The sequence below is a fragment of the Canis lupus genome, chromosome 1, assembly GCF_011100685.1.
Source record: "Canis lupus familiaris isolate Mischka breed German Shepherd chromosome 1, alternate assembly UU_Cfam_GSD_1.0, whole genome shotgun sequence".
Lineage (NCBI taxonomy): Eukaryota > Metazoa > Chordata > Mammalia > Carnivora > Canidae > Canis > Canis lupus.
The window spans coordinates 19,100,951-19,125,454 of record NC_049222.1 but is presented as its reverse complement, the minus strand read 5'-3'; the positions used below and the strand labels follow the sequence as shown (position 1 = coordinate 19,125,454).

The 24,504-nt window shown below is 34.7% G+C and overlaps 1 protein-coding gene across 6 annotated transcripts in view; it reads left to right on the top strand.

Moving 5' to 3' along the window:
* Positions 1-24,504, top strand: part of WDR7 (WD repeat domain 7) — a 353,142-nt gene that overhangs the window by 138,556 nt on the left and 190,082 nt on the right. For all 6 annotated transcript variants that reach the window (XM_038525932.1, XM_038525930.1, XM_038525933.1 and 3 more), the window contains one exon: positions 18,205-18,318. In XM_038525932.1, coding sequence (XP_038381860.1) covers positions 18,205-18,318 — 114 coding nt within the window. The remainder of the gene's footprint in view (positions 1-18,204; positions 18,319-24,504) is intronic.

Below are 24,504 nucleotides of genomic sequence, written 5' to 3'. Positions count from 1 at the left end.
ATACAGATTATAGGATATACTATATAACAATGTACTTTGTAGATATAGAATTAACATTTACAATGTAAATTTACAATAAATAAGAATTTATTACAATGTAAATTTACATTTACATTGTAAATTTAATTAAAATTAAATGTAATTATAATTTGTTATCTATAGTTTTCCCAGTTGGTGGGGTTCATAAGACACCAATACACACAGTACAACTAAAAAAGTCGTCTCTACTTAGGGACTTTACTGGGAGAGTATCTAATTTGATCTCCACTTGAAAATTTCTTTATTACCTCACCATTTAACCCATTTCCCTCTACTCAAATGGTCTCATGACTTTGGGGAAGTGTAAATATTGTTATTTTTATTTAAAAACAGAGTACCTGGAACCACAGATCTATTGACTATACATGGTTACTCAAAACTACTGATTTTAAACTCATCTTTTTTAGAAAATTCAACAAAGACTCAGCTGATATAGAGAGATTTCTACACTGATAATATGGTGGGATTTTACTCAAAGTATGCTAATCTTTCTAAGATTTTATTCTCTACTAAAATACTTTATAGTGTTTTACTACTAAAAATTTGATAGAATTTATCTGGTATGTCCTCTTGCTGGAGGATAGCTTTGTCTCAGTAATTAGATTGAATAATATAAAAGGAGAGAAAAAAAAGAATACTTACTAAATCCATGCAATGTGGCAGATGCTTTATACATTCTCATTAATTTTTTTAGATAAAAGTGTCCTAATGAGTCATCTAGGGTCACTGGGTGGCTTAGTCAGTTAAATGTCTGACTCTTGATTTTGACTCAGGTCATGGTCTCTAGTCAGGAGTTCAAGCCCTGCATCTGGCTCTATGCTAGGTGTGGAAACTGCTTAGGATCATCTCTCTCTCTCCCTCTCCTTATCCCTGCCCACATGCACATGCATGCTGTCTCTCTCATATAAGTAAAGTGTGCTAATGAGTGATCTAGAAGAAAATACATGGAATGCAAATTAAAAGGTAAAAAGTGAACATCATCTTCAAATTTTCTATTAGAATTATTTGTTTCAAATGTTTTGTTATTTTGTTTTTAATTATAAAAAGAGGAAAGAAAGAAAACTGCAACTGAACCCCCAAAGATTATATAGTCTTCACTTTGCTTGAACCTAAATAGAATCTTACAGGGAGAAAAAAAATTGTTCTCTACTGGTTTTATTGAAGATAAGTGGAAAACTTAGAGGTTCATTTTCTGATTGGAATTAGTTCCACATAGTTTTAAAAACATAATTGCCGTAAAGCAGATATAAACAGGACATATAGGAAATGAGAAGAAGGAATTCTGATTGAAGACCAAATTCATTAAAATGTTCTCATTTCAAATTTCTTTACCAGGTTGGTGATTATTCTCAGAGTACTGTATCTCTTGATTAGAGTAATAGACTTCCCCATTTCCAAAGAAACTATCCCATCTTGTGGATTCATCAGAATAAAGTTTTATTAATTTATCTAAAAAACATGTCAGCTAAAACATAAAACAGCGTTAGGTCATTTGACCAAATTGCAATGTGCACATACTCAGAGTATGGCATTGTTCCAGATACTGGGAAAAAAATTTTTTTTAACATCCCATTTAATTCAGTAGTCTCCATCTCCACTTGGATGTTTATAGGCACTTCAAACCTATCATCTTTACCAATAAATTCTTTTCTCTGTTTTTCTTCTACCACTTCCTGGCACTGCCATCACTTTTATTATTTATATGTCCCAGGGAAATAAATATACACAATTTTGGAAATGTTTCTATAACCTATTACATGGTGATTGATGGATCAAAGATGACGAAATTTGGCCCATGACTGAAGAACATTTGAAAAGAATGCCAGCCTGATAACATGTCGCTATATATGTATTTATGCTGAAAGAATTAAACTTATTTTTAAGATGTGCTGTGAAACCCTCCAAGGGAAATTAAGTGTTGGGAGGTGGAGTGGTTGCAAAATCAGATATCCTGCATTCTCATGAACGCCAAGTGGATTTGAATCATTCCTTTAACCTGTCTGGAGCATGGTTATTTTTTGTTGGCATTCTCTGTAAGAGTAGTTGATCTATTTTTGTTAATCCTCTCAAGTTTCTTTAATGATAGGTTTATTTTCAGTGATTCTGGGTTACTTTTCCTGGTGCTTCCCCATTCCTGGCCACCTCCCACCACCAAACCAAGGGGAAAATTTTCAAGGTCTAATCCAGAAGTGACTGCCTAATTTAAAAACATAGTTAAAATTTTGTTTCTATTTGTGGGATTAGGTTAGAAAATGAAAATTTTTATTCTCTACACAATGTAATTAATTTCTCCACTATCTTAGTCTTCCTCTGACTCATTTTTCATTCTTTTTATAACTTTGTTTGCAAATTAATTCTTTAAAAGCTCTGCCAGAGGCAATGATTGGTGCTCTTTTAGTTAATTCAACTTTCCATCCACTTCTAAATCATTGGTTAGATATGAATAGTCTTTAAAATGAATTGTGAGATTTAATCAGCGTAATGTAGTGGAATAATGATGTGCTTCTATAGATGCATTATGCTCATTACAGTGTATGAATACGTATATCTTCAGCAATTTGATACCATTTTGTCATGTTTCCAGGCTGAAATAAGTACTATATTTCATGTACCTGCTTACTTAGTTTTCTTTGAGCATTACCATTCTACTTCTTTATATTCCACATATGAATATATATTTATATTTTCAGACATAATTTGTATTTCATTGTGATCATGAAGCTACACAACCTTCAAAAAATGAATCTACGTACTGTACTCTATACAGTAGTATGTACTTTGCTGAGATCTTGGGGTCAAGGTCCACAGCCTTATTTTTGGTCTCCACATGACCCAGCACCAAGCCCTTGGCAGACACTTCCCCGAGGAATAGACTTTATAATACCAGTGGTTGCTCAGATTATTCCATCATTGGCCGAAGGGAGCTCTCTTAAGTTGGCTTAAGTGTCGATATGATACGGTCTTGTCTTTTTAAAAGTACTTCCTTATTTTCTGGCTTAGAGCACCTCATTCAACTTGTATTTTCCCTGCCCAAATCCTAGACTCAGCTCCTTCCCTGAGGGCACCCTGGTTCCCTGTAATAGAAGTATTAGAAACTAAGATCCTGGTGCTGGGTGTGCTTGTTTTACTTTCGCTGCTGCCAGGTCCTCTCACAGGACAGAACTGGAAGATGTATATGTGCAGACTACTAACACATGTATACCCACACATGTATACCCACACATGTATACCCACATCTGTAATGATTTCTGTATTTGTCTATATACTCAAGCTGATATGAATTCACCCTTGTATCTTCCGTTTTAATCCAGTGACACTGGATTCAGTCCTCTTCCATTTAGCTTATGGATAATTTTATTCTCTGAACGTGAGAAAACCGGACTCTCATTATTTACAATAGACTTCCTTGTTTTTTCAACCCTGGTGGATATGAAGAATAATTTAGAATTGCTAACCTGTACCTCTGTGAAAAACCAGTTTACCACTGGAACACAGGATTTTTGTACAATTCTTTTTGTCTTTAGTTAGCTTCACTGTAAGCAGTGTTTTGGCCTATTTTCCAGCTACCCAGGTCAACTCCTTTTTCCTTTATAGCCTTCAGTGAGGTTATGTCATACATCTATAATATAGTTATATTCATCCTGCAGTTCTTTCTGAGTTCTCTGGTATTCTGGTTAATCCATTATTATTATTATTTTTTCATATGCATGCAGTGAAGTTTACTCTTTGGGTGTATAGGTTTTTGGATTTTGACAAATGAGTAAAGTCAGGTATCTACCATCACAGTACCATACAGAACATTCTTAACACCTTGGAAATTACCTTTTGTAGCCCCTGTGCAATCAGTCCCACCCACCCACCCTTGGCAACCACTAATCTGTTTTCGATCCTTATGGTTTTGCCTTTTCCAAAATACTGCATAAATGAAATCATACAGCATGTAGCCTTTTGGGTTTGTTTTCTTTCACTTAGCAACATATGTTTAAGATTCATGCATACTGTTGCATGGATCAGTAGTTCATTTCTTTTTATTGCTAAATAGTGTACTGTTATATGGATGCACCAGTTTACTCACCTGTTTCTGGACTTCTGGGTTGTTTCCAGATTTTGGTAATTATGAATAAACTGCAATAGTTTTCATGTTCAGGATTTTTCATTATCGTGAGATTTTCTTTCAGGTCAACAAATATCTAGGATTGGAATTGTTAGATCATATGGTAAATGTGAGTGTAATTCTAAAAGAAAAAACAAAAAAACCCCTGCCTTACTGTTTTTCCAAAGTAGCTGAAACATTTTACATTCCCACTAGCAGCGAGCAGTAGGTATTTCCTGATGCTCTGTATCCTTACCAGAATTTGATGTTGTCAGGTTTCTTTTTCTTTAGCCATTTTATGTTGTGTGTAGTGATATCTCAACTGTGATTTTAATTTGCATTTCCTTAGTAATGATGTCGAGCAAGTTTTCACATGATTATTTTCCATCTTTTTTTAAAACACATATTATCTTAGTGAGTGAGTGGGAGGAGGGACAACTGCCCCTGCCTGACCTCTGGACCCTGTGATCATGACCTGAGCCGAAATCAAGAGTTGGACGCTTACCTGACTGAGCTATCCAAACTCCCCTATTTTCCATCTTTATATCCTCTTTGGTAAAATATCTGATTATGCCTTTTGCCTACCTTATTTTTTTTATTAGGTTGCTTTTTTTCTTACAGTTGAGTCTTAGGAGATCTTTATATATACTAGGTACAAGTCCTTTGACAGATGTGTAATTTTCAAATATTTTCTTTCAGTCTGTGACTTGTCATTTACAGAACAAAAGTTTTTTGTAAAGTCCAATTTATCAGTTTCTTTCATAATTCATGTTTTTGGTATCTAAAAATTCATTGGCAAACCCAAGGCCATGCAGATTTTCTTGTAGAAGCGATACATAGCTTTATATTTATTTATGACTTGGTTTTTATATTGATTTCTCTCTGTAAGTAGCATTCTTTCTTCATCCTTTTAAACACACAATGTATCTTTTAGGTCATTGACTTACTATCTGTACTTAACACATCTTAAGAGTTAGCCTAGTCTTACAAGCTACTTATTTATTTATTTTCTAGACTTAATAGGTCTTACAAGTTTCATCCATCTGAATGTTTTTCTTGTTATCTAAGGAGAACTTAATATTCTCAAATAATGAAGTCAGACCAGCACATCACAATGTTTAGTTATTATTTTGAGTAAGTATTGACATTTCACAAAAGCCTTACAGTATGATCTTATAGCATATTGCTGCCAATTAAGTGTGTCACCCACTAGGATATTAAAACAAGATACCTATGTCTTTATTTTCAAATCCATTAATCATTGTGTGTTAAGACATTAAGAGGTCAAAAGCTTTCCTACTCCTATGTGTATGTAGATACTTGAAAATAACGATTTGGCGGTAACAAGTAATCATAAGATAAGTTGGTTCTTTGAAATGTAAATATTCTGTTCTTGGCTACAAATGGCTTATATTTAAACAGATGTCATATGAGGTCTGGAAATATATCTCTAAAAGCTGGAAAGTGATCCTTAATCAAGTTAAAAATAGATATAAATAAATGGGTTCATCAAAGAGAAAAAAGGTTGAATATTGAATACTGATGGTATTAAAGTACTTCTAGATAAAAATTAAATAAAAATAACAAAGTAATAGTAATATTAATTATGGTGCTATTATTGAGCACTTCTATATCCTAGGTGTTGGGCTAACTTATGCCCCTTAATATTTGTCATTGAATTTAGTAGATAACACACCATGGTGTTTTATCCTGTATTCATTGGCTTGTAAACAAGGATACAAAGCATCTTGGCTAGGTTGCAGAAGTTACTGCTTTTCATTGGTTGCCTCTCTGAGACTGTCTGCCAGTATAGATCAAACTCTCTGCCTTCATAATTTCTTCAAACAGCTACTTCTGGCTCTGCACCAACTGAATTCATAGTCTACTCTGATGATAAGAAACAGAAGTTATAGGGTTATCCTTACCTATCCTAAAATCTCAAATATGTAAGTTTCTTTTATTGTCATTACATAGCTACCAATCCTGGCAATCTTGTGATTATGTTTACTACCTGGTGACCTGTTCTTTCTACATAGCACGATGAAGCTTTAAAGAATAAAAACATACTTCTTTCCTGCTTGATATTTTCTCATGGCACCCTATTTCTCACTGCCTTTAGGCCTGACCTTAAATGTCCTTTTTTGCCTAATTTTTGCGTCTCCTCACACTTCCTACACTTCTGCTGCCCAGTTCTGTAGAAACATCAGGGTCCTCTAACATTGTCCTGTCTACCCTGGAGTTTTCTTCACTTAGTATCATTCCATGATAAATTCTCATACATACTTCAAGACTCAACTCAAATGCTTCCTCCCCATAAGGTTGTTTTTGACGTGTAGTCTTTTCCTCACTTCTTCCCAAACAGAGTTAATTGATTTTTTTTTTTTTAAGATGGACACGGTTTTCACTACGCACTTATAAATCTTTATTTTCCACATGACTATAAGTTTCTCTAGTGTGAAGTCCTTTGTCCCCCCACCTTCATTTTATTCCCTTTGTCCAGCAGAACCATCATTCAAAAAAAAAGTTGATGAGTGAATCTTCCTGGTCGGTCCTTCCCTATATTCAGAGCCCCTTCTCCTTCCAATATGTTTTATGTGAAACAACCTTGATTTTCTCCCCATTTATACTGTATTTTTTAAAAAAAATCTACATCAGTGGTTTTCTTTTTTTTTTTTTTTTTTTCCAGTGGTGGTCATTCTACAAATGAAACTTTTATAAAATACGTATATGTATGTGCTTGTACACATATACCCACATATTAAAAGGCAAAGATGGGGGGCTAGAGAACTCATGGAGCTCCAAGCAGTATAGTTTTTAAATTATTGGCCTCTGCTTTTGAGTTCTTCCAAATCGTTGTTCACATTGCTTTAAGAGGGATCTTTCTAAAACACAAATAAAATTATTTCTAATGCTTATATTTCTTTAATGAGTCCCATAGGCTCACCTAACATGTGAGGTGCTTGGGAGCGAATGCTATGTCTCTCTCACCTCCATGTCTCAGTGCCTACTCTGGATTAGGTACCCTGTAGCCTGGGTGCTCCATCATTATTTAAAAGAATGGAAGGAACTTTGCATGGTTACCTATCTTCATCATTCTAATGGCTTTGCTTTACTCATACTGGCAGTACCACCAGTTCTCTCATTCAGATCTTTCCCAGTATTCAGGGCCAGGCAAATCTTCCTTATTTTAAAGCTCTCCTTAGCTTTTGCAGCATTCATCAGTTTCCCATTCTTTGGTTTCTAAAGCAGCATGCTGTTATTAAAAAGAACAGCATATTTATTGTACTGTATTTAGTACACTGTGTTATTACCACTTGGTGGTATAACCTCTCTGCCTGGGTAATCCTAGCAGAAGAGTGAAAATTCATAAAAGGTTTCAAAGATAGTTTCTTCTCCACAAGAATATATCTTGCCCAGTTCTAATATACAGAATTCTGCTTATAATTTAGGTTTCTAAATCATTCAAGGTCGTAATTTTAAGTTTATACTTTAGTACAGTTGTGTGTCAAGACAGATTTGCCTTTGTTTCTCAATACGTTGTAGGTTGAACAATAAATCTTTGTTTTATTGTGTCTTCTGAAACCAAAATTGGTGTTGAGTCAGCTCATAGCCTGCAAATCAAACAGAAATCTTTGAAAAAGTACATGCAATGAATTAAAAGTATTAGGTGTGATTTTTACTGTGGATCATTTTCAGGTTCTTGTTGGGAAAGAGGAACAATAAAGCTTTATACTCATATCATTATTCTGCTGATACAATTCCTGTGTTTTCTATTCCTTGTGTATATTTCAGTAAGTGTTTCTTTTGTTGCTTCCAGAATTGTTTATAATTACATTTCGTGTAAGAACAATTTTCTAAAAAAAAAAAAAAAAAATCAAAATGCCAATAGGAAGAATGTATTTCATTTCCTCAGAAATAACTATCAAAACTCATGTTACCAAATGATTATTATATTCTTATTCAGGCTTGAAGACATTTTGCTTATTTTATCTATATTTTTTCATCTAATTACTTTCTGGCCTTTAATAAACTAGCTTGTTTTTGATAAATTGAAATGATCTCTATTTAGAATAAGGGGTAAATACTCTCAAAATTTCTTATAGGAAGACTTTTCTTTGAGACATCTGTGCTGTTATATTTTATATTTTTGATGTTATTGCAGAAGGAAAAGTGGATACTGTGTCTTTAATGGAAAGCAAAAGGTTATCTTTCTCTGGCCTTTGTGTGTATGTGCTGATGTGGATGTAGGCAGCCAGACAGGCAATGTGTGCAGAGAGACTAGGGAACCCGCTGTGGATCGATAGAAGTGGTGTGAAGTGAATTAATGCGAGGCAGGCCGTCTGTCTGTCATAAGGATTGTGGGGAATGTGGGGCAGTGTGGTCAGTCACTGCAGAGATCTGCTTCCAATAAATTCGAGCCTTCTGCCTGAAAAGAAACTCTAGGTGCACACATACTCCTTTCCTTATTGTTAAATTGTACTTTATTCAAAGTAAATGCTCCTATCAGATTATCGCCTCTGGTATACTTTAATTGGACCACTGGAAAGCCACAGTTGTGAGAAAGTGATGAACTAAATATACCAGCTATTCTTTTAGATCTGTTTTTCACCCTCAGTGCAAATCTATATCACTACGGGAATGAGAAATTGCATTTTTGTTAATATTTATAAATATTGTGGTATATATTTTCTTGAATCCTAACAATGTTATTTATCACTTTCATCCATCCAGTCTTCAATAAAATAATAAAATTATAATGAACTCAAATGGTTTTATATCCCAATATGGATTAAGGTGCTGTATTTTAAATGTTACTCAATTAAAATTTAGTATTTAATCTTTGATTATTAAGTTAATCACATGACACAGATCTTCTGGGTTCGTATTATTTACCCCCTACTCAGATGGCATTAGCCAGGAGGATGAAAAATATTTTGAAGGTAATTTATAAGCCTTTGAAAGAGAAATTTTAGAATAAGGTACCTGATTTTGCTGATGTGGAGAGACAAGTGTTTTATTCCATTGATTTTGAAAACTGTATTCCATATTTACATTTTAAAAATTGTTTTTTCTAAAGTGATTAAAAATACTGCTTACAAATATGAAAGAGTGTGTGTGTGTGGGAGCATGTGTGTTCACATGTATATATGATCTCACAGTGAAAGTGATCTCAGTGTTTAGAATCCAGAAGATATGGAGGTCTTCTCTATCCTCTGTTTCTTACTTCTTGCTCCCAGGCTCAGCGCTACTCTGCCCCTTTCACTGTGGGTCCAAACTTACTCAGACCTGTTTTCTGTTCCATCCCATTCTTCCCTTGTTTTCCTGCCAATTCACAGCATAGGATCCATTTATAGGCACCTATTGTCCAGCAATAATATACATTCATGTATTTTATTTTGTGAAATCTGGATTTAGGGACTAGTTGGTTTTTTAAGTATCTCGTGTCTTTCTATTCTATCTCCTTTGTTATGGTATCTCTTTACTTTATTTCATCATCATCATCTCTTTATTGTACCTTTTTACTGTATATCTTCCCCCAAAGCTTACTACTTAACTCCTATTTTCTTAGTATATTTAAATAACACAATTTGTGTCATGGGACTGAAAGTATTCAGTTCTATTCAAGATGTATTTATGTTCATTATTGCCGCATATTTTGGGGATATTTGGGAAGTAACTAAGTCTTAAATTTTATGGTGTGGTTTGACAAATAAGCTCACTTACATCACATGTATAAGAAAATAGCAAAATACCACCATATAATTAATTGACAACCTTTGTAATCTTTCTTATTAATATGCAAGAAACTGAGGCTTTCCATATGAGTATTTTTAAAAATATTTTATTTATTCATAAGAGACACAGAGAGAGAGGCAGAGACATGGACAGAGGGAGAAGTAGGCTGCTCGCTGGGAGCCTGATGTGGGACTTGATCCCTGGACCTGGGATCACGCTCTGAGCTGACAGCAGATACTCAACCACTGAGCCACCCACACATCCCTGTATAAGTATTTTCTAAGTGGACTTCATATTTCTCAGGAATAGTTCATCATCTTATTTGACAGTGGACAGTGATGAACTGACTTTTATGCTTCAAAAATTTAGTTTTCTATACCAAGAAGAAAGTAAAACAATTTTCTCTAGTCCTTGTGTTTCATGGAAAGCAGCATTATATTCTGGCTTAATCCTCTGTTCTCTTTAGTGACAGTGATGTAGTACTTTCTATTGTATCTGTTTCTTTTTTAGGGGAGGTATATTGAGGTTTAAAGTATATATAGTAAAATTTACCCTTTTTCGGGAATTTTATTGTTCTTTGGGTTTTAAGCAAATGTGAATAGTCTTGTCCTCACTTTCACAATCAACATATAGATTATTTCGGGGCACCTGGCTGGCTCAGTTGGTAGAGTGTGCAATTCTTGATTGTGAGTTCAAGCCCTACATTGGGTGGAGAGATTACTTAAAAAATAAAATCTTAAAAAAAAAACCTAAACAAAGAAAACCAGAGTTGGGGGCATCACAATGCCAGATTTCAGGTTGTACTACAAAGATGTGATCATCAAGACAGTGTGGTACTGGTACAAAAACAGACACATAGATCAGTGGAACAGAATAGAGAACCCAGAAATGGGCCCTCAACTCTATGGTCAACTAATATTCAACAAAGCAGGAAAGACTATCCATTGGAAAAAGGACAGTCTCTTCACTAAATGGTGCTGGGAAAATTGGACAGCCAATGGTGCAGAAGAATGAAACTAGAACCATTCTCTTACACCATACACAAAGATAAACTCAAAATGGATGAAAGATCTAAATGTGAGACAAGATTCCATCAAAATCCTAGAGGAGAACACAGGCAATACCCTTTTTGAACTTGGCCACAGCAACTTCTTGCAAGACGCATCTATGAAGGCAAGGGAAACAAAAGCAAAAATGAACTATTGGGACTTAATCAGGATAAAAAGCTTCTGCACAGCAAAAGAAACAGTCAACAAAACTAAAAGACACCCTACAGAATGGGAGAAGATACTTGCAAATAACATATCAGATAAAGGGCTAATAACCAAGATCTATAAAGAACGTATTAAACTCAACAGCGAAGAAACAAACAATCCAATCATGAAATGGGCAGAAGACATGAACAGAGATCTCACAGAGGAAGACATAGACATGACCAACAAGCACATGAGAAAATGCTCCGCATCGCTTGCCATCAGGGAAATACACATCAAAACCACAATGAGATCCCACCTCACCCCAGCGAGAATGGGGAAAATTAACAAGACAGGAAACCACAAATGTTGGAGAGGATGTGGAGAAAGGGGAACCCTCTTGCACTGTTGGTGGGAGTGTGAACTGGTGCAGCTACTCTGGAAAACTGCCTGGAGGTTCCTCAAAGAGTTAAAACTAGACCTGCCCTACGACCCAGCAATTGCACTGCTGGGGATTTACCCCAAAGATACAGATGCAGTGAAACAGCAGGACACCTGCACCCCAATGTTTATAGCAGCAATGGCCACACCATCCAAACTGTGGGAGGAGTCTTGGTGTCCATCGACAGATGATGGATAAAGAAGATGTGGTCTTTGTATACAGCGGAATATTACTCAGCCATTAGAAACGATGGATACCCACCATTTGCTTCAATGTGGATAGAACTGGAGGGTATGATGCTGAGTGAAGTAAGTCAATTGGAGAGGGACAAACATATGGTCTCATTCATTTGGGGAATATAAAAAATAGTGAAAGGGAATAAAGGGGAAAGAGAAAATGAGTGGGAAATATCAGTGAGGGTGACAGAGCATGAGAGACTCCTAACTCTGGGAAACAAACAAGGGATGGTGGGAAGGGAGGTAGGAGGGGCGTTGGGGTGACTGGGTGACGGGTACTAAGGAGGGCACTTGACGGGATGAGCACTGGGTGTTATGCTGTATGCTGGCAAATTGAACTCCAATAAAAAAATAACCCATATAGATTGTTTTCATTACTCTAAAATATTTGCTAATACCACTTTGTAGTCAGTCTCTTACCCATACCCCTAGCCTCCAGCAGTCATTGGGTTGATTTCAGTCCTGCAGTTTTGCCTTTTACAGAATGTCTGCTCTAATGTCAGTCTGCTAACATAAGATGGTAATATAGTATGTAATTAAATACTGTGGAGATTAGAAATAGAGAAGATATGACTGGGACTTTTTTTTTAATGTTATTCCTTTTTTTGCAGATGATGATTACCATGCTTAGAGGAATTAAATAATAGTTTTGCTTGTCTTTTGCCGTAGCTGTGTGGTCTGAAAGTTCAGAAGGCACTTCTATCATTCCCTCAAAGTGAACTGTTAAACTTAGTTTTTAGTGATCTGTAACATTTGGATTTGAGAGTTGATGGTAGTATTGTGGTTCCCCTCCCCCCATTCCCATCATCTCTTCCCTTGTGATCTCCTAACAAGTTAGGGATCTTAGGTATTTTGTTACCAACCCAGTGCCCAGTTTGAAGTTAGGATAGTTATCTGATCTTTAAAAAGTGAAATCTGTATAATTTTGAAATAACCAAATCAATATCTCTTATTGATTGGTACCAAAATAGCTCAGTATTTTGACTGTGAAGACTAATAGACTGAGGTATACAAATGGTCAAAATTAAGAATATGATCTAATTTTTTAAAAAATTAAAAATGGGAGGTGCCTGAGTGGCTCAGTTGGTTAAGTGTCTGCCTTTGGCTCAGAGTCCTGGGATTAAGCCCCTGCTTGGATTCCCTGTTCAGCAGGGAGACTGCTTCTCCCTCTCCCACTGCCTGCCGCTCTCCCTGTTGTGTACTTTCTGTGTCAAATAAATAAATAAAATCTTTTAAAAATTAAGAATGGAACATTACTGCTTCCTAACACAAAATATTCATGGCAAATTTTGTTTTCTTACTGCATAAATGTTCTCTGTGACTCTTTTTCCCTCCTTTTTTCTTCAGCTGTGTGGTGGAAAATGTACCAAGAGAGTACACAGAAGTAGCTTGGTTTCTGTGGTTCATCTAGAATGTTAGAAGGCAGACTTTTTAAAAATAACTTTCTTGAGCATAATTCACATGTCATTAAATTTACCGTTGAAAGTTTGTAATTCGGGGTTTTTTAGTATATTCACATTGTGTAACCCTCACCACAATTCATTTTTAAACATTTTCATTACCCCCAAAAGAAATTCTATACCCCATACTATATCATTCCTCATTTACCCCAGTCCTCTAAGCCCTAAACAACCACAGAGGTACTTTATTTCTGTAGATTTGCCTATTTGGGACATTTCATGTAAACGAAATCATACAACATGTGTTGTTTTGTGACTGGCTTCTTGTATTAATACTTCATTTCCTTGTATTGCTATTAAATATTCTATTGTATGAATATATCACATTCATACATTTACCATTTGATGAACAATTCAGATTGTTAAACTCTTTGGCTTTTATGAATAGTGCTGCTGTGAACATTCATGTACAAGTCTCTGAACATAGTTTTCATTCCCTGGGAGTACAATTGCTAGGTTATATGATAACACTGTTTAACCTTTTGAAGAACTGCCAGCCTGTTTACTGTAGAGTTTTCAGAATTCCTTATAGAGGGATGCCTTGCTGGCTCAGTCCATAGAGCATGTGAATCTTGATCTTGGGCTTGTGAGTTCAAGCCCCACATTGGGTGTGGAGATTACTTAAAAATCTTTAACAATTAAAAAAAAATAAAAAGTTCCTTTTATATAGTTTACTACTACCTTGTTGGATATGTGATTTATGTATCTTTTGTACTAGTCTGTAGCTTGCTTTTTAATCCTCTTAATATGGGGTCTTTTGTTGGGCAAGAATTTTTAATTTCAATGAAGTCCACTTTGCTATTTTTTTCTTTTATAGATTGTACTTTTGATGTCATGTCCAGCTTTAGATCTCAAAGACTTTTCTTTTTTTTTCCTAAAAGTTTATAATTTTATGTTCTACATTTAAGTCCATGATCCATTTTAATTTTTATGTAAGGTGTGAGTCTTAGGTCGAGGTTCATATTTTTGTCTATGGATGTCCAGTTATAATAGGCCACTTGTTGAAGAGATTATCCTTCCTCCATTGAATTGTTTTTGCACCTCTGTCAAAAATCAATTGCACATATTTGCATGTATCTTTTTCTTGGTTCTCTCTTTTGTTCCATTTACCTGAAAACACATAGTTTTAATAAACTTATATAATCAGTCTGGAAATAGAGTAGATGGGTTTTTTTCCTACTACCCTCCCCCTCCCGCTAAGTTCTCCTAGCTATTCTAGTTTGTCTTTCCATATAATTTTAGAATAATTTTGCCTGTATCCACAAAAAAATTGTGCAAGGATTTTGATACAGGTTGCATTAAACCTATATATCAGCTTGTGGAGAATTGACATCTTTACTGTTTATTGAATCTTCCAGTATATAAACGTGTTATGTCTTTCCATTTCATTTATTCAGGTCGTCTTTGATTTTTTTTTCATCAGTATTTTGTAAGTCTCAGCATACAATTCCTGTTTTGTTATTTTGTTTCAGATTTATTTATTTGAAAGAGAGAGAGAACAAGTATGCAGGGAGAAAGGGGTAGGGGGAGAGGAAGAGAGAGAATTTCAAGTAGACTTCTCGCTGAACACAAAGCCCAATGTGGGGCTTGATCTCACAACCTGAGATCAAGACCGGATCCACAGTCAAAATTGGAGGCTTAATGCCAGCCACTCAGGCACTCCTATATGTGTTCCTTTTAGATTTACATTTATTTCAGCTTTTTGAACCTTTATTATTAGTATTTTTTAATGTAGTGTCATTGCCAGCATATAAAATATAATTGATAAAACATATTTTCTTGTATTCTGCAAACTTACTGAGCTCACCTATTCAGGTTTGGGTTGTTTTGTTTTGTTTTTTGGGGGGGTTTGTATATTCCTTTGGATTTTCTGTGTAGATATTTTATCCTTAAATAGGGTCAGTTTATCTTACCCATTCCAAACAGTATCCATTTTCTTTTCATACTTTATTACACTGGCTAGAAGTTCCAGTACTGTGTTAAATAAGAGTGGTGAATATGGACATCTTTGCTTCATTTCTAATAATAGGAGGAAGGCAATCTATCACCATTAAGTACAATGTTATAGATTTTTAACAGGTGCTCTTTATTAAGTGAGGAAGTTCCCTTCTATTTCTACTTTTCTGAGAGTTTTCTTTTTTTAATTATGGGCTGGTGTTGAATTTTGTCAAATAATGGACATGATCATATGGTCTTTTTCTTCTTTAGCATGTTAATATTTTGGGTTAGGGTGATTGATCTTTGAACATAGAACCACACTTGCATCCCTGGAATAAATCTCAGTTGGTCACAGTGTATAATTCCTTGTCTATGTTGTTGAATATGATTTCCTTAACTTTTTGCTGGGACTTTTGGGACTAAGCAATATTGATCTGTAGTTTTCTTTCTTTTTTTTTTTTTTTTGCATTTTCCTTAAACCTTGGTTACTTTGAGAAGTGCATGTTTGTTCTTAAAGCTCTGTCCCAAAAAAAAAAAAAAAAAAAAAAAAAAAAAGCTCTGTCCCAAGTGTTGACTACCCACAGCTGACTAGTCACCAGGTGCAGCACAAGAACTTCGTCCAGGGCTTTGACAACGTTGGTACTCAGTATTGTGTGAGTCCGTGAATTTTCATGCTATGCTGTGATATTGTGTCATGCCTCCTACCCTGCCCTGGGCAACTCAGTCCTTGGAAGAACTTCATGGTGAAAGGATTTGGGGGTTTGAAATCGAAAGACCTATGTGTCAGTACCGGTTCCCAAATTCAGTAGCTGTGTTATGTCGAATACTTAACCTCTCTGATTAAATGAGATTAATATAAATGGATTTACAGGGGCACCTAGGTGGCTCAGTCAGTTAAGCGTCTGCTTTGGGCTCAGGTCATGGCCCAGGATGAGGAGGGAGCCTTCTTCTCCTTCTCCCTCTACCTGCTGCTCCCCCTGGTTATGGTGTCTCTCTCTCTGTCAAGTAAATAAATCTTTTAAAAAAATTTCTTAAAAAAATATAAAAATTTTTAAAAAATGGATTCATAAACTTGTTGCTGCATACATACTAGCTTTCTTTTTATTGAATCCTTTAATTTTTTAGGAAAGGAAAATACTAATAAAAGATTGGTACTATCTAAACTGTTCCGGGATCCCTGGGTGGCGCAGCGGTTTGGCGCCTGCCTTTGGCCCAGGGCGTGATCCTGGAGACCCGGGATCAAATCCCACGTCGGGCTCCCGGTGCATGGAGCCTGCTTCTCCCTCTGCCTGTGTCTCTGCCTCTCTCTCTCTCTCTCTCTCTGTGTGACTATCATAAAAAAAAAAAAAAAATAAACTGTTCCTTAACAGCTTTTCCCCATTTCTCTGATCATTTTCAAAATTATCAAGTATTAAGAAACAAGACTGAGAGGTTTCAGAGATTTGTATTTTAATATGACATAATCTTTGATTTTGTGTTTAAACAATAAATCTTTAGAAATGTGGCATTTACCTAATTTTCTGCCCCTTGCGGTTATTTTACTGAAAGCCATCTTTAATTAAGTAATTAACTTTATAATATAGTTTTAGTAATCTCCCTCCTTTTTTAGAAGTTTTATCCTGAAAACCCAACAAGATGATACTGCAGAGGGATGGCTTTGCCATTTAGCATTCATCAGCGACTATTGATTTAGCACTGTTCATTTTTTTGTCAGAGGAAATCTGAAGAAAGTGGTGATACTAGCATAGTGTGTCCTCCTCCCCAAATTGAGGTCAATAGGCCTTGGAACTATCTACTGGTAGATCTAGTTCTGGGTTTTTCAAATGGTTCAAGATGAAGATTTTCCTCTCTTGATGTCTTTGGTAAACCTGAGGCAGCAAGACTGAATTTCACATAGAAATGTTTAAGTTAATACACCTTGGGGAAAAAAGAAGTCCTTGAATATTTATAGCTTTTGATTTTTAAAATATTTTGACAGGTACTGTGTATGCAGTTATTGAAGTACTTATTTAAAAGATTGATTAGAAGGCTTAATTTCTAAAGTAACTTCCAATGGTGAAATTTCTGTATTTTGTGTTTTAGTAATACCTGTTGATAACTGTATGAAAAATATAAAAACATTCTACTATCCATTACCAAATTAGAAATAATGTAGTAGACAACAAAGTACACCTTCAAGGGCAGAAAATAGTATATGAACAGATACTTGTATCAGTTGGCAAGTTCTCAGGTGATTTACAGAATGGAAGCTTCTGGCCCCTGATCTGGTGCAGCCATCTGCTTCAATAAGATTCTTTCAGTGTGATAATTATCAAATCTTGTATTTAATTCCTCCATAGACAGAGATATAGTTGGACAGTGCATTTTAGGACTCTTACAGAGACCCAGAGCACTTGTCATCATCCCTCCTTCTGGCCCCCCAATTATAAACAAACATTTTAAAAAGAAGTATACCTTTATTTTTAAAAATTTTTTATTTTTTAGAAGATTTTATTTATTTATTTGACAGAGAGAAAGAGAGAGTACAAGCAGGGAGAGTGGCAGGCAGAGGGAGAAGCAGGCTCCACGCTCAGCAGGAAGCCTGATGCTGGGGCCAGATCCCAGGACCCTGGGATCATGACTTGAGCTGAAGGCAGGTGCCTAACCAGCTGAGCCACCCAGGCACCCCCAAAGAAGTAAACTTTTAAAATGGTCTTGGTTTTTTAGGTTTTAGGTTTTCTTTTCTCTGTGCAGCATAATCATGTCTAGATCACCTAAAGTAACTGAAGCAAAGATGTTGAAAGGAATTAAGTAAAATGTAATTTACTGAAGCATTCTTCTTCTGTTTTTCCTAGATCGCGGGTAAGTTGGTAAAGTTTGTACCCATATACATATATACATATAAAGAAATAGAGTACACATGAATATTTTGTTAATTTAGGTCTCCACCTGATTGCAGTGAACATAGTTTTTTTTTTTTTTAATGTATTGCATTTGTACCCAGTAAGTAATTAAAAAGCTTTAAGAGTTTTGGTCCACCTTCCTTTTAGTTTTTTCAGACTAAACCTTGTGATTCCATTTGTTCTAGCTGGAGTCTCAGCAGAAGCCATGCAGACTATCAGCACTGCTCCTGATGCCCTGGGGCCAGAAGCCAAAGTCCAGGAGGAAGAGCATGACCTTGCAGATGATGACATCACAACTGGTAAGTAGGGACATCTTTAACATAGACAAGCTTTGTCCAATGTTGGAAAATGCTTTTAGATCATTTATAAGGGAATTTAATATGTTGATGGGAAAGATGGAAACTTGTATTGATGGAGTGTTTAGTTTTATGAGACTCCTTAATGTCCTTTTTGATCTTGAAGTGGAAAAAAGCAGAACTGTTTATTTGGTCTAGGTTTGCTCATTGTTGCTATAACAATGAACCTGCTAGCTGTGCATTTGATTTCCTGAAGACCTTCTAATTCAGAGGCTAGGATCATTACTAAAGCCTTGAAACGTGTAGAGGAATACACCTATTATGTTATGAAAGGTTTTGCAATTATAGGGTAAGCTGCAGAATACTGCAGTCCTAATGGCAATATATGCAATATAGGCTGTGTAGGGAAACCTACAGATACTCTCTTTACCTATAGCTTAGGTATACAGGTGACTGCTGCTTTTTAAAGTTATTTATGTTGTGTAGATATTGACCATTCTTACCTGTATTATTTATTACGTAAATAAAGACATAAAATGAAATTTAGCCATATACCAAATATGTTCCATATTCCATATGTTTTATGTTCATATATGCTCGGCCTATCTTTTTGTAGACCTACATCAGTTTCAGTTACCAGATCTCCAAATGTATTCAGCTCAATTTCTTTTAATGTACAGAGGATTAAAAACAACCCACTATAAATATTTTTATTGGTATTAAGAAAGATACACTTTTTTGTATGGATGGTTATTATATAAAATCTGGCCATATAAATCTATAATTATTGTGAAGCAACAAATAGTAACTTAATCAATAATTTGAAAAGAAGCATGCCTAGAAAACATCAGTACAATTTGTTGATTTTTTTTCTTCTAAAGCTCTGTGTGGCAGGTTCTTTACTGTTTTTTTCACTGGAAGGAAGTTGAGGGAGCCTAATGATCTCTCTTGAAAATTTACAAAGCATGTAATAAAAAACCTGGAGCCTTGTGCTACTGCTGCAAATAACTTGTTGACTAAAGTGGGGAGCATCTGGTTTTCAGTAAAAATGGTGGTGCTTATTACTTGCTACTTTTTAATCCTTTTAATGTGTCAGTTCAGTGATTTAAAAAAATTTAACTTCAGTATAAATAGAAATGATTCCAGAAATTTCCAACTTTTCTGAAAGTCATTTATCACTTCGCAATTATGGAATTGCATCAGTAGCTATTAGAGGAAATTATTTCACTTGTGGATCTTTTAAAACTAGTTCTTTATTCTGTTTTCATTGCTTTTGTCTTTTTTTTTTTCCATTGCTTTTTTAAATGTTGTAGATATCTTTTAATTCCCTGTTAATTTTAAGGCCCTCTAATAAAGACTGGTTTATTCACAGGGGAAACAAAGTTGCCTTTGAAACAGTAGAATAACTCAATTTGCATTCTGGAATAAAAGCTAAATTTTTGAGTCCTCAAGCACTTTTAAGTCAGTACATTGGAATTTTGAATTATGCACTACCAAAGTCATAAGACTGCAAATAGCACAGGACTGTGCTTTTATTTTATTGTTAAAAAAATCAAGAAGCTTAAAAATGAAAATCTAGTTTGGAGAATCAATGCTACATAAACTGTATTTTAATTTGTACGAACTTAAGTTAAACATATGTGGTGAATGGCTTTGATCAGTTGATTTATTCATTTCATGCCATGGCTACTAGAGGCAAGAATGTTCAAAGAATTTAGATAACTAAAAAAGCCTTCCTTAACATGTTGTCAAAGCAACTAGCATGCAGTCTGTAGATCGTTTAGGTTACCTTTGAATTGTGTGACTTGATTAAGATGTGGTATAGATTTTTGTGAGGGTTTAGAAGAAAACCATATTTCTTTTTATTGACTAGAATTCTATATAAATTACATTATGAAAAATATGGTAGGTGCTTTGAGAGAAGCCTGTTTCAGGCACAATAATCCTATTTTGGGATCTCCACCATTGTAGAGCACAAGTGTACTACAGAAGGGAGATCTGGGCAGGTTAGTTAGCCATTCACTTTGAAAAATCTGGGGTTTCTTTGGTTACTTAAAAGAAATTGCTCCACTAATATCTTCTCTTAAATAAATAGAAATCCTATCATGGCAACATATTTGCCTATATTTTGAATGCATTCTTATTTGGAATCTCTAGGTAGGCTAATATACATAGTTATATTAATTTTATATTTGTAGCAGTCTGGGGCTTAGTTCTTCAATTACCTTAATTAAACAACTGACCAAGATACCAATTAAATATGAAATATAATTTAGTGCTTTAGACAGAATAATTATTTTTGAAATTTTTCTGTTTGAGTAAGAAAGAATGAGGTATGAACGTTGTCTTATGACAGGGATCTGAGCCTAGCAGGCTTTGTTAGTGTTTGCTTTATAAAAGTAGAGAAGCATGGATAAAGCTATGTAAGTGTTAGCTATGATCAATTGGAACTAATTAAATTTATTTGAAATGAAGTGTCTTAACTGGAAGAGAACAGCTGGAAAAACTGGGAAGAAAAAATTGAGTCTTGATTGAGACAATTTAAACCTTCACCTTGTCATTTAAAAAATATGCGGCAGCTTCTTTCTATATCTTTCTTTTTAAAGCTAATATCTATTGATCGGCTCTACAAAGTAAGGAAGGCAGTGTGCCTTGGTCAACACACACACTCAGTTTTACTCAGCATTCTATCTTAAGGTTCATCAGATTCTTTCCTTTAACCAAATGTTTTCAATTACAGATCAAAGCCTATATGAGCCATTTTCATAGATTAATATTGTTTTTATGAAGAAAAAATATTAAAACCTATTTCGTGTAATTTTTTATATATTATAGTATAGTATGCATGGGAAATGTACTTTTTCATTGGAATTGCTTCAGGTTTTGCAATACTCTATAAAAATCTGTTTTAACAACAATAATGGTATTTTTTTACAGCAAAAAAGAATGGCATTGATTTTTTTTAGCTTATAATTTCAGCATCACACAAATATGCTGTATATGTGTGATTGTTTTGTTTGTACAGTATAATTTTATTTTTAGTAGTATAGCTTAAATGTTTATTTAGATATATGGTCATTTGTAAATGATATGTTCTTGTTTTCCTTACAATATTTAAATAGGTCATAATTATATTAATAGAGTAAATCTCACTAAAAAATGACATATAGAAAAAATTTTACATAAGTTATAATCTTTTTTTAAGATAGACCTTTTAGTGGACTTAATTATCTTTATGTAGTTTTTATCATGGTAAAAGGTGGCATTCTGAGTGACAGTGAAGCTGTGTGTCCCTTAAATATTGCGTTTTAAAAACGGTTTTAAAAGGTGGCATTCTGAGTGACAGTGAAGCTGTGTGTCCCTTAAATATTGCGGTTTAAAACCTACCCCTCATTGTAGTTGAAAAGAATTTTGGAAAGATTGTATTCACAAACCTGCATGAATCCCTTTAAGAAAGTCGCTAAATTCTTCTGAGGGTCAAACTGCAGTATCCCATGCCTTGTTCAATACAGCAGGACACACTGTCCATATACCAGTGATAAAGGGTCAGAAGTCACTGACATTGTCAAAAAGAGATTGCTTGATAGTAGATCAGCAGGACAGTTGACACATTCAGCCGCTTACAACAAAAACAGCAATGATATGTGGATTTGAATGGGTGCGTTGACTGTATTTGTTATATTTCTCATAAAAAATAAATGAAATTTGTAAAAAAAAAAAAAAAGGAATGAGAAATGCCATGGAAAAAAGACAAAATAGAGAAGGTAAAGGAAATGGAAAATAACATTCATTGGAAATTTACTACGTACCAAGCATTTTACACTTGACCCTAACAACCGTCTTTGAAGTGGATACTGATACTTTTCCAGATATATAGATGAGGAAACAAAGTCAGAGAGGTCACTTGTGCAGCGTCACATTTTTAAGAAATGGTAGGTCTGGGATGTAAAATGAGTCCTGCCTGACTTCAAAACTCCAATCCACACTGCTTACTGTTCTTTTAAAGGTTTTTAAATTTTTATTTATTTTTTATTCATGAGAAACAGAGAGTGAGGCAGAGACATAGGCAGAGGGCTCCATGCAGGGAGCCCGTCGTGGGGCTCGATCCCGGGTCTCCAGGATCACACCCTGGGCCAAAGGCAGTGCTAAACCGCTGAGCCACCCGGGCTGCCCTGTTCTTAAACTCATTGAACTTCAGCATCTCTTTCTTTTCAAATGTGAGATGATGTCACAGTCTACCTTTTATAAAGCTTTTGATATCAGACATAAGCCTGATAATTGCTGGATGTCTATTTATATTTATATTTATTTTTTATAGATTTTATTTTTTATTTATTCATGAGAGACACAGAGCCAGAGTCTGAGAGGCAGAGACACAGGCAGAGGGAGAAGCAGGCTCCTTGCAGGAAGCCCGATGTGGGACTCGATCCCGGGTCCCCAGGATCACACCCCGGGCTGCAGGCGGCACTAAACCGCTGTGCCACTGGGGCTGCCCTTATTATTTAAAATATAAATGTGTTATTCTAATTTTAGACCAAAAGATTATCTCCTTTAGGAAAAATCATCACATATTCTTTAAATGTTCTTTTTAAATTTGTTCTTTAAATTATGTAGGACTACTGCAACATAAGGCTACTTAAATATAAGTGCTTAAGTATTACTTATAATAATTATTTATAAGTATAATAAGTATAATAATTAAGTATAAGTAAATATAAGTAATACTTATATTTATATATTAACTGCTTACTACTTAAATATAAGTAGTGTTTATAACTAAACATTGCATACATGTAAAATGCGATATTTATTGTTCTGTCTAGCTTTTTGAAGTCATCAATATAAAGCTGACACATTAACACGTCTTCATACACTAAAGTCAACATCTCTAGTATATTGAAATAGAGCTGAAAAGGACATCTAGTCTGAGACTAAATATTGGTTTGTGCATTTTACTAAGGGTCTTATTCATAAAATATCTATACATTTATTTTGACTGAAAGATGGGAAATTCATCCTGTTAAAATACACAAAAGTTCCAAAGAACAAAATTTGGGGCATTATGAATTTAGAAATCCGAAGTACTTTCCAACACAGAGCCAGAGGCCTTATGATTATTAAACTAGAATAACCTTCTGCATTGCACCCTTTTCCTTTCTCATTCTTTAATTTATAATTTATGGTCTGAAAAACAGTACTAGATCTATGTGAATTTTAAGTCATTTATTCTAAATTGTTACCACTGCCCTTGCTTTTGACTTCAGAATGTTACCTGCTACAAAATCAGTTTACTATATTAAGGTCTTTGAATGAGTGTAAATTACTAACACTCAGGTTTATTTACCATGCTGTTCTCATGAAAACAGATATCAAGAAAAACAAAAGTGTAGATTTCTGAGTGAAATACACCACTCCAAATAATTTACATTTCTGTACCTTTAATCAGGGGGAAGAAAATGTGAATTAAAATTTTGTATGGTATTTAACACTTGGCTTTAGTTGTATGTTGTTAGGGTGTTAAATAGAACATTCCTAAATATAGTATTTGAGAGTTTCTGATAAGAATATTAAAATACAGCCAAATTATAGCCTTTAGTCATTTGTTTTCTTTTCTCATACTTCCCTTCTGGATGATTGGATTTCCCTTTTCTTTGTTTTTTAACTACCACTTATGTTAATAACTATCAAATCTGTGTCTCCAACCGAGGCTTTTCTTCTACATATCATATTAACATATCACCTGCTGGACTGTCCTATAGATACCTATTGTATATTAATTTACAATTATCCAAAGTCTTTATTATACTAAACTCCTATTTTGTTATACTTGACATACCTGCTGAGCTTAGAAGGTATACATACTAGGTATGGTCTCAGATGAGCCCTACTTTTTACTAAAACTCATCTCCTTTTACATTTTTATCTCATTTTATATTAATATCTCATTTAAAGGCGTCACTATGGGTACCATCAACCACCCACCATCCTAAACTACAAATTAAGAGATAATCCTGGCTTTCCCATTTTCCAACAATGTCCACATGTAGTTAGTGCCAGTTCTTGTAAAATGCATCTCTTAAATATCTTCTGGTGATTTCCTTGTTCTCCATTTCCATAAAGAATGCATAGATCCAGACTTTCATTTTTTCTATGTCTGATTATTATTTTCTCCTGCAACCATCTCCCTAT